Source organism: Pocillopora damicornis, chromosome 8 (genome assembly GCF_964200805.1).
Source record: "Pocillopora damicornis chromosome 8, jaPocDami1.2, whole genome shotgun sequence".
In the NCBI taxonomy this organism is placed as follows: Eukaryota; Metazoa; Cnidaria; class Anthozoa; order Scleractinia; family Pocilloporidae; genus Pocillopora; species Pocillopora damicornis.
This window is the reverse complement of record NC_142677.1, coordinates 4,717,748-4,727,966: the sequence shown is the minus strand read 5'-3', so window position 1 is coordinate 4,727,966 and position 10,219 is coordinate 4,717,748. Positions and strand designations below refer to the sequence as shown.

General features: G+C 39.3%; 3 protein-coding genes across 3 annotated transcripts; 1 reads left to right on the top strand and 2 right to left on the bottom strand.

Moving 5' to 3' along the window:
• Positions 1–494: 494 nt before the first annotated feature.
• LOC149041071 (uncharacterized) lies at positions 495–3,590 on the top strand. The gene is made up of 2 exons (XM_089214346.1): positions 495–1,228; positions 1,502–3,590. Exons 1-2 carry the CDS (start codon positions 898–900, stop codon positions 3,070–3,072), a joined length of 1,902 nt encoding a protein of 633 aa, XP_089070472.1. The 5' UTR covers positions 495–897; the 3' UTR covers positions 3,073–3,590.
• Positions 3,591–4,563: 973 nt separating this feature from the next.
• Positions 4,564–6,531, bottom strand: LOC113685075 (uncharacterized). Its single transcript, XM_027202539.2, has 3 exons — positions 6,130–6,531; positions 5,856–5,955; positions 4,564–5,367 (listed from the first exon to the last, which is right to left on the bottom strand). The coding sequence occupies exons 1-3, from the start codon at positions 6,271–6,273 to the stop codon at positions 5,033–5,035; spliced, it is 579 nt and encodes a 192-aa protein (XP_027058340.2). The 5' UTR covers positions 6,274–6,531; the 3' UTR covers positions 4,564–5,032.
• Positions 6,532–7,301: 770 nt separating this feature from the next.
• Positions 7,302–9,969, bottom strand: LOC113685072 (uncharacterized). The gene is made up of 4 exons (XM_027202536.2): positions 9,615–9,969; positions 9,384–9,491; positions 8,635–8,710; positions 7,302–8,536 (listed from the first exon to the last, which is right to left on the bottom strand). The coding sequence occupies exons 1-4, from the start codon at positions 9,633–9,635 to the stop codon at positions 7,977–7,979; spliced, it is 765 nt and encodes a 254-aa protein (XP_027058337.2). The 5' UTR covers positions 9,636–9,969; the 3' UTR covers positions 7,302–7,976.
• Positions 9,970–10,219: the final 250 nt, after the last annotated feature.

The following is a 10,219-nucleotide window of genomic DNA, read 5'->3' as shown; positions in this document are numbered from 1 at the left end:
CACAAACAAGTTCGGAAATGATCAGACTCCCACCTGCGAAAATACATAACGGGAATATTACCTGCAAAGCAAACAATTCGCCCCAGCTGTCCACTGATGAAAAAATTACAATGAAAAGCTCCTCCTCAGAGGATGTTGGCTCGTCGGAAATTGTCTCGAAGCCTCCAAGTATTTCTAAAACAAAAGACAAGAGTACGACACGAAGAAAAATAAAGCGAAGGAAAGCGGAAGATGAGCGAAGCAGTTGAAATCTACTACTCGAGAGTAACAACAAGCTTCTAGATGAGCTCAGAAGTAGCCTGAATCAAACCGTAACGATCGACGAGTTATGAAGCTGCAAGGCCATTGTGTAGAATTGAATTAATATTCTTTATGTCAATATTTAGGCTTTCAATTTTGAAAAATAATTTCGTTATTTATTTTGATTAGTAAGTTTGACATCAAATGCGACACTTAATTTCCATTTTAGCGAACTTTTTATCTGCAACCTTTAATTCTTAAGGTGGGACTTAACCTAAAATTTGACTACAAAATGCAATTTTTGTTTTTGGAGAAATCTGAAACTTCAGGCATAGAAGAAAGCCATGACATGAGTTTTTAAGACTAATTTGCTTTATTTTGTTGCCTACGATAAGTTTTCTGCAAGCTAGTAAAAAAATATTTTTGGTTACCATGGCAACGCAACGTAGCATCTTTCAGTCTTGCTCCAATTTGAAGCCCGAAAGTCCATCCAATTCCTAGAATTTCCTCAGTATTTTCAAGAGGAAGCTATATGACCCCTTACATGAAGTATAGCTAGTCGGAGGTGGCGTGGGATTGAAAGCTGGCGTGTTTTCAACTGTGGAGATACTGTGAGAGCGAGATTCGAGTTTTATATCAGCGAAGTTTTTGTCTAAAATGCCAGGAGGGAAGAAGAATACTGTATATAGAAGAAAGCGGAAAGGAAAGCCTTTTACTGGAGTGCAGAGATACGCAAGGAAAGCGAAGAAAATGCCGCGTGCGGATAGAGAAGTCACAAACTCAGCATCGAGTTCCTCGTGTGATGAGGCTCTGTCAGATGCCGAAAGTGCTTCCATCAGTGCTTCGAGACTCAAAATGAGACCAGAAGATTCACCAGATAGTTCATCAAAGATTTCTGATGTAAATGATTTTCAGGGAGAGGGATACAGACTTGTAGACCTCAAGAAATTATATGCCACGTTGTCTGAAGCACATGTGTGCGAGGAAGGTGAGAAAACATAAGTGAACATCTGTTTTACTTTTAACCTTTTCTTTACTGTTCATGTCTCGTAGCATATGCTAGTAACAGTGTGCAGTTTCCATTTTTTTCTCTAAGAATGTTTTTTTACTTCTCTTCAGTACTATCTTTATTGTTTTCATTTATTAAAAATTACAGTTGTAACTGTCTGTTGTGTGGTATGTGGTGAATAAATTTTGTGACTCATATACATGTATGAGAATGCACAAAATAACTTTAGTGTATACTGTTATTATGTTCTAGGGAGTTTAACTCTGAAGGAGAATTCTTCTGGGAGAAATGGGCTAATGGCAGACCTCTCTGTGGAGTGTAGCTCCTGCCTTGAAGCTACACCATTGAAAACATCAGATACAATAACAAAGAAAGGGCAATCTTTTGACGTAAATCGTCGTGCAGTCTATCATTCTCTGGAGACAGGAGGTGGCTATGAAGGGCTAGTAACCTTTTGCAGCATCATGAACATGCCATGTCTATCACTACCTGCTTATTACAGACAAGTAGACACAATACTTGAGGCTTTAGAAGCTGAAGCCAAAGATGAAATGACACAGGCAGGGATAAGAGTTCGCGAGTACATCCTGAAGGAAAGTGGAGATGAAGTCAATGATGATGTAGTCGATGCAGCCGTTTCGTTTGATGGTACATGGGCGAAAAGGGGGTTTACCTCTCTGACTGGAGTTGTTTTTGTTATATCTGTAGACACTGGAGAGGTTCTTGACTATCATGTCCTTTCAAAAGAATGCCGGAAATGTACCATGAAAAGGTCTCAGTGTCAAACTGACGGGGAGTTCGAAGCATGGCAGATTGAGCATCTTGCTTCCAATGAGTGTGACATTAATTTTAATGGAAGCTCACCTGCAATGGAAGCTGAGGGTGCCATAGTTGTTTGGAGTAGATCTGTGGAACTGCATAAAATAAGGTATAAATGGATGGTTTCTGACGGAGACAGTAAGGCATTCAATACTGTGGAGAATATATATGGCGATGACTGCAAGGTGGAAAAACTGGATTGTGTTGGGCACGTGCAAAAACGCATGGGCAAGCACCTACTTAATCTTAAAGCAAGAACCAAAGGTAAACTTGCAGATGGCAAACCCATTGGAGGACGGGGCCGACTGACTGAGAGCCGCATTAAACGCCTTCAGAAGTACTATGGTCTAGCCATTAGACAAAACACCCTAACTAAAGCAAACCTAACAGAAAGAGAGGTTGATGTTGTTGTTTACACCATGAAGAAAAATATCATTGCCATCCTCCATCACAGTGTCCAGTCACAAGATGCTGCTAAACAACATCGCTTCTGCCCTGTTGGTGAGGATTCCTGGTGTAAATGGCAACAAGATTGTGCTACTGGAACAAATACTTATGAAGCAGGTGACTGTTTGCCTGAAGTGTTCTTTGAACTGCTGAAGCCAACATTCATCACACTTAGTGAAACTAAGCTGCTCCAAAGGTGTGTGCGTGGCGCCACCCAAAATCGCAATGAATGCATCAACGGACTGGTGTGGGCACGCTGCCCAAAACACAAGCATCATGGTGCCAAGGTGATTAGATGTGCAGTTGCTTCTACTGTGTGCCATTTTCATAGTGGAGCTGCCAGCAGAGCAAGAATAATGCAGAGACTGGTAATTCCAGCAGGGGAGTACACTCAGAAGGCCTCAGAAGAAAAGGACAAGAGGCGGTTGAGAAAATCGGACCTTCAGACCTCTGCTAAAGAAAAGAAGCGCCGGCAAGGAGAGCAAATGAGGCGCACACGCAGAGAAGATGCCCTACGGGAGGCTGATGGTGATACCTATGAACCTGGAGGCTTCTAAGTGACTGAAAGAAACATTTGCTATGATATTGGATAGTTCATAGCCATGCAAATTTGTGCAGACAATCTTCGTTTTAGCTTTTTAACTTTAATCGCACTTTTCTCAAAATGTGCATTTTGCGCATTCTAGAAAACATATCTCATAGAGGATTTAACCAATTGACTTGAAATTTTCAATGTTTATTGCTTTCAAAGAGTGTCTGGGAATGAGCAAAGGGTTTTTCTGTAGCTTTACTTTGTCAAAAGTTACAAAGAAAATTGTGGTGGAAATTCACCCCAAAAATTTTGCTTTACTTTAACTGGAGGCTGGAACCAAAGTTTTTTATATTTTTTAAAACTCTATGCTCATCCCCATGATTAGCCTATATACTATATAGTTATAAAAACAAATCAGAGCTAGCTGCATTCCATATCAAGATTTCTTTTCTAGAGTACATGTGGGTTGTGCACAGTATGGGGTAACAATATTTTGCTGGTATCAGGTTACAAATAAACTGTGTGCAGAAATAATTGAAAAAACTGAAATCTGTGATTCATTAGCTTTTCAGTGATATATGGTTTTATATGGTTTAACTAAAAACTGTGGATGTGACAAGTCATTGAAAAAAGGGGTCTTTTTTAGGTTAAGTCCCACCTTAATAGTAAAAAAGAGACCAAAATGTTAAGAGTCTATTTATGATCAGCCCATGTCGCAAACAGTATTTTTTTTTCTAAATTACCGTGTTTCACGTTAGGTCAACTTGAGGTGGTGTTTCAGGTCATACTTTTGTAACTAAATTATTTGAACAAAGCCGACAAACTAAAATATTAAGAGAAATTAATTCCATCCTTAACATGAACAAAAGCTGTATTTATATTGCATGAGAAAAGAAATTTGAACATTTATCGCTTGTTGTCTTTAGACTTTAAACTAAATGTAACTGATTCCATTCAAATGAGAATCAAATATTTTCAAAAGTTCATTTTTCAATTTTTGGAAACTGCCGGTAACAATATCTTAAAGAAATTCAGACTTGATCAACGACTGGATTAGTTCCTGAGTACTCTTTATCAACTGAAAATTTAGTGGGCTTCGGTCAGATTGTGAACACAGCATCACCAAAACTTGCAAGAAAAAGTATATATAACCTCCCTGACACTGTAAATATTCAATAATTATTAGATACTATGGTATAATTATTGGCTTTTACAGCATTATTTGTATGAATGTTTGTTAAAGTTCCCACTTTTTTCTAACACAAACATAGATGTGATGTTATATATATTAAAATTGGTCAATAACTCAGCTTTACATATTCATCATACTTTCAGGGTGGGTACTCCCACGTTTGCAAGGGAAACGCATTTCGCTCTCAAATTAAAAAAATTTCGGAACTTTTGTGCGTTAACTGAAAAAGTAAGCTCATAAATATTTCTTGTGATTGTGTGAAAGACGTTTTTAACGCAGTTATGGTCGGTTTTAATAATTTTCATTCAAAGTTGCCAAGGAATGTTCGCTCTTCAGATTTATTTAAACACAACCCTGTAACTTAAAATGTCCAAAAATATGCTTTCAAAAATGAGAAAGATGTTCTGTCGAAGAAAGGCCTCATAAAATTTCGTAAGTTTTTAAAGATATATTTAGTTAACACCATCGAACTATAAATCCTTTGTGAACAAATAAAAAACAGCTTGAAGTCCCCAAGATTAGTAATGAAACTAAAATCAAGAATCTAAAATGAACAGCTTAGTCCATAAAGACAATAGATGGTTACGAGTTAAAAGTTAATTCATGCACGTTTTCAGTTTCAAAAGCTCGCTTTCTTCGTACAAACTCAACAATTCTAATTATCTAGCTCAACTGAAACGGTGTTACTCTTAATACTTTTCCATGAATGAGAAATTTTCAAAATTACTCATCGAGATGCTGAAAACGGCGATGAAGACCATATCGTTGCGTGAATCTCTAAGAAGTTTACTGTTCAGTGCAGGACTGTACCAACAGCAGACTGTCTTGTTGGAAAACCAAAACTGTCACCACCATCTCTCATAGAATCGTAGACGATGTTAGACGAAATACAGCGAGGGGTGAAATAACGAGGAGTGGGTAGAAGCACTGGTCGATAAAGTGTGTTCCGGGAGTTGTTTTTGATATCATATTCACATTCATTTGAGTTAAAAGAATACGAGGGAGTCGCATAGAATGGCGACGCTGTTTGTTCTCGTGGAATGTCAAATTGGCTCTGAAATACCAGTCTTGTCGGTGCTGGACTTTGGTTGAAAATTGCAGGGGTTTCTTCAAGTCCTACCGTGGTTTCTAAGGGAAAATCATGAAATGATGATGATGATAAACGCAGGTAATTTCGAAAACTGTGTTGAACGTACAGTGAAGTATATTTCCATTCATACCGCACGAGGCAAATTGCTGCACGGTCGAAGTTGTCATGGTTTAGCTTTATCTTTATCATTACGTCGTAAACAAGCATTTTATATCAAAATTTAGAATAGCAAAGAGAGAGGAAACTCATTGTCCCTTACATTGTGATGCTCGAGAGTTTTGATACGAAATTTATTAGAATTGTCTTTCGAGCTAGTGTCTCGCTCATTTATACTACAATTTGGCGCGTGTTTTTTAGACTTTGCTCATCCTCTTCGACTCAAATGATAGCGGTGAGTCTCATTGTTGTATAACATGAGAATCGAGGATTGCCTGGGTTCGAAAAAAAGCAAAAAACAAGTATAACTGTGATAGTTACTACGAGAAATTTTCCATCAAAACTTGTAAGTTTTTCTATGGAATCGTACCTCCCTGTTTGTCGGCTTTCTTCCCGTTTTGCACTTTCTGAATGAATTTGACGGTTATCTCCAAAATTTCCGCTTTTTCAAGTCTGCAGCCTTTCTTGATCTATAAGCCAATGAAAGAGTTCAAAATAGATCGAAAAATACAAACATTGAGATTAAAATACATAAAGGGATAGCTAAAACAGTGGGTTCAATGTATAAGAAGCACGCTTAAAGAAAACTCCGCGTGGTCTTTTACTAAGGTGACAGCTAATTCTGACACACAGACTGCACCTACCTCCAGCTCCCTGGCTTCAGGGATCAACCGTTTAATTTGAGACAAGCAATTGTTGATTCTTTGCCGTCTTTTTCTTTCCATTTCAGGTTTTTTAGGTGACATAATGGAAGCACAACTCAGTTTATGAAACTCCTGCCTTGACATTTGGCGCCCTTTCTGCGCGTGCGGCGTATAACTGCCTCGCGCTTGTCTCACGACCAGGGTTCACGGCATAAGAAGTCCATACACGTTCCCGCCTTTTTTATGTGCTAGCAAAATATTGTCACGTTCATGGGAGGGGAGCAAAGAGAAAAGTCTAATTAGTTTTTAAGTGTGAATTGTGATTATTTACATCCCAATTTACATTATGTTGCCTAACAAGGCTGTCCTTTCCCGATTCGACCGGAACTGTCCGACATCAGACGGAGGTGTCCGAAATCAAACCGAACTCTTCAAAAGTTGAATGGGAACGTCCGAAATCGATCGAAATTATCCGAAATCGGACAGAGATATCTGAACTCGGTCGGGAGACTGGTGCCCGAAATCGGATGGAACTACCAAAATCAGACGAAGACGTGCAAGAAAGTATGCCGTGATTGGCACTCTCTATACACTCCAAAGTATTTTAACCACTCAGGGAACTCATACAATTTGGTCCCCGTCATCTCGAAGTCTTTTTGGAGGTAGATCCGAAGTACTTTTATCAAAAAGCGAAATTTTTTTCTAGGATCTTCAACAGAATCACTTTACGGTGCAAAACCTTAAAATGACATTTAATCAAATTAAACTCACAGTAAGAAGGTAAGAAAAATTATAATCTTCTTCTTTTCTACCTGCACACAGGGTCTCAGATCAGCTTCTGTGTGTTTTTCATAATTTTATTTGCCTAAATCTGAGGAAGAGGTCAGGTATGACGTCTCCAAGGATTGATTCGTTCTTTAGACAATTTTTTTTCAGTCTTGACTTCTCTATAGGGGTAAGAGGGGGGTGCGGTGGAAGGAGGTGATCGGTCCCATCTTTAGCCTCATTAACCGTTGGAAGTACAAAGAGAATGGCATAAAAGAGTTTCGGATCAATATCAGTATCTGGGCAACTGCCCACCTACCCCTCCCCTAACTCAACAACAGTCAACTGACAACAATTTAACGTTAATGTTGGGTTAAGGGAGGGGTGGGTGGGCAGTTGCCCAGAGACTGATATTGATCCATAGATTCAGTGTGCAATTTTCGCTTTTAAGCAGGAATGTGAATCAATAGAGCCTAGAAAAGGCGTTTGTTTAAGACTAACCGTTTACTTTGATCATTTTGTATCTCTGCTCTGAAGCTTTTACACCTCACGCAATGCTGTCCTAAGTATTTTCACAGTTGTCCCCTAAAATTGTTATGGGATATAAGGAACAAAATTGATAGATATTTATAAACTATAACCAATATGCTGCTACTCCAGTTTTTCTCAAATGATTTCATTGAGATAAGGTATTCTCGAAAGAAACAGCAAGGTACGAACCCAACGTTTACTGGCACAAACTTTAGGTTGAACACAAACAGTACATTGCTAAAGGAGCGATAATCACTCGCTCCATTTTTAAAAGGCGGATTGATTGAGTAAAGTAAACGAGAGAGAGGCACCTTTATTGTTTTTTTTCCATGCTGAGCGTCTAACTTGAATGTCTTAATATTCTCCTGAACACCTTTTGTTTGTTCCCATTAAGTAACGAGTGACAAGAACAACCTTGTTCCCAACGTCCTCTCTCATCCTCCTTCAAGAAAAATATCGGGGGAGGACGAGAGAGGACCCCGGGAACGAGGTTGGGACGAGAGTACGCTGTGTGATGTAGCTAGGCGATGGCTGCGAAAGAGATTAGAGTCCTAATCATTCTTGCAGTCATGTCCACAAATCCAGGGTCTCCATAGATTTTGATTCTCTGGAGCAGCAAGTGTCTGTCGATCAGTGGTAGGTGGAGGTACTTGAGGGACCAACCCGAAAGATGTCGGCTGATGTAACATGGAATCCGAAACAAACCAGGTGGAGTTTTTGGAGTGAAGGCCACTTGATATTCCGATGGTGTGGGGCGGGAAATGTGGAGAAATTGAAGAACACAAAGATTTGAGGGCATTTAAGGGTCCCTTAAACGTGGTTTCCACGGCAACGCCGTCTTTCTTCTCCTCAAGTCGTTCCTCAGGTTTTCTTTTGTCATAACCAGTTTCGGCAGAAACGTTATTGACTTTGAAAGGACAGGTCTTGGGAGAGAATGACGTTTCCCTTCCCCTGACCGATGCTTCTATGGGCGCTCGTGATAACTTCACGTTGAGATCATCGGTGCATGAAAATGTATCAGTTTCGTGGACAAAGAGCCGTTTCTCGCAAAAGGAACACAAGCAACAAGTTTGATACGAAGTGGTATCATAAAGTTTAAAATTCTCGCGTTCTGTGAAGAAAAATAAATTTGTCTTTGTTTCAATGTTTTACCATTTGGTATATAACAGAAAGCTTATGCAGTTTTTATTCTCTCTGAGCTTTAGTTACCTTGTTGACTGGATCGAATGTAATCCACAACTAGCTGAAGAATCTTTGTTTGCCTTAATCGGTGGCCAAGTTGTAGCTGTTGATAAATTGAATAGCAATGGTAACTAGCACCCAGTTCCTCGGGAGTTCACTTTTCTATCCATTATAATTCCTAAACATCTTCGCTTCTTTTGGCAAGCAAAGCCTTAGCGCAAGAAATCGAATAGCCTCTTGATTTGTTAAGCGAACGCCCCGTCAGCTCACAGAACAGAGGGGTTCTGAGATGAGAATAGGGTCAACCTCGCCCCCTAGGTGTTTCTCTTTGAATGTGGTAGGGGGTGGGGGGAGGGGGTCAGAGGATTTATTTGGCTTCATGATGAATCTGTAAATCTACGAATTTGTATCGTAAATGGTATACTGGGTAAGGAACCTATTTCCTTGCTAAGAAACTCTCCTTTGAAAAAAGGAAAGCAACTGACATTCTGACTTCCTTGTGGAAATTAACGCGACTGGGTCTGCGAGAGAATTACTCATTCATAAATAAACCATTTCCGGCAGCATATATATGCAAAGTCGATTTCTTTTTTCATGTGAATTGATCTTAAAGTTGTTAATTAATCTTTACTTTAGAAAACTGCCACGTTTATACAAAATCCAGTTTTCGTTGCATCAGCGTGGAAAGACCCGTGATCAAAGTATGATATTAGCGGTAACCGCGCTCCAGTAAAGTTCTAGCCAAACTGCTCATAAAAATTTTCAAAATCGGTTACCTGTTTTTTAGCCTCTGGAATAAGCGAGGCCAGTTCTTCTAAGCTTTTCTTGATCCTGTCTCTTCGCTGTTTTTCCACAAGTTGTTTCGTTTGCCTTCTTTTTGTCTTCTACATGGGCCGGACCGCCAGATCCATGCAAAGCAAAAATTAAGATTTGGCTCTGGAACTACATTTTGCCGATTCTTTTTCGAGATATGTCTATTGTCTGAATTAGTCATACGATTGCGTTACCTTGGCTAGAGCGCTTTCCATTGCTTTCACGTCAACTGTAACAAGATTCTTGTAAAGTTTTCAATGTTTGTCAAGAAGTGAGGTACCTTGCCCAGCTACATCCATGTGAACTGCCGAATTATAATGTTCCAGGCCCCATATAACCTTCCCGTCAAGTATGATTGACGTTTCAGATGCCATTCAAGATCAAATCTGCAGATTATCCGTGTGAAAATTTTCAGCTTCACGTGAAGTGTTACTTCAACCCGGCGCCACACAACAGTTTCATCCAGGTGTCGTGAAATCGAAAGCCAATATTACGAAGGTGTGATCGAGACAAGAGATGAATGAGTTTTACTTCCACAAGGGTTTAAGGCATTAAAGGTTGAGCCTTTATCGTTAATGTCCAAGCGAGTCTCTCAAAAGCCATGAAAACTTCTGCAATATCTTAAAAGTTCATCATCCAAATTGAACCAGCTCTTTAACGACTTTTTCGTGTAAAAAATATTTTAACGGCTGAAGAAAAAGTCGGTTATTATCCGAGTGCTATCTTTCGAAAATTTCTTTGCCAGCTATCATTTCTATAAAATTTTTAGAGAGCATCAGATGAAACATTGACATTTGTA

Coding starts and splice junctions, on each gene's coding strand:
- LOC149041071 (XM_089214346.1), top strand. CDS start 898: ATGCCAGGAGGGAAGAAGAATACTGTATATAGAAGAAAGCGGAAAGGA. Junction 1,229..1,501: donor AGCACATGTGTGCGAGGAAG/GTGAGAAAACAT, acceptor ATTATGTTCTAG/GGAGTTTAACTCTGAAGGAG.
- LOC113685075 (XM_027202539.2), bottom strand. CDS start 6,273: ATGTCAAGGCAGGAGTTTCATAAACTGAGTTGTGCTTCCATTATGTCA. Junction 5,956..6,129: donor CTGAAGCCAGGGAGCTGGAG/GTAGGTGCAGTC, acceptor ATTGGCTTATAG/ATCAAGAAAGGCTGCAGACT. Junction 5,368..5,855: donor GAAAGCCGACAAACAGGGAG/GTACGATTCCAT, acceptor ATTTTCCCTTAG/AAACCACGGTAGGACTTGAA.
- LOC113685072 (XM_027202536.2), bottom strand. CDS start 9,635: ATGGAAAGCGCTCTAGCCAAG. Junction 8,711..9,383: donor TTCCAGAGGCTAAAAAACAG/GTAACCGATTTT, acceptor ATTTATCAACAG/CTACAACTTGGCCACCGATT. Junction 8,537..8,634: donor CATTCGATCCAGTCAACAAG/GTAACTAAAGCT, acceptor TTTTCTTCACAG/AACGCGAGAATTTTAAACTT.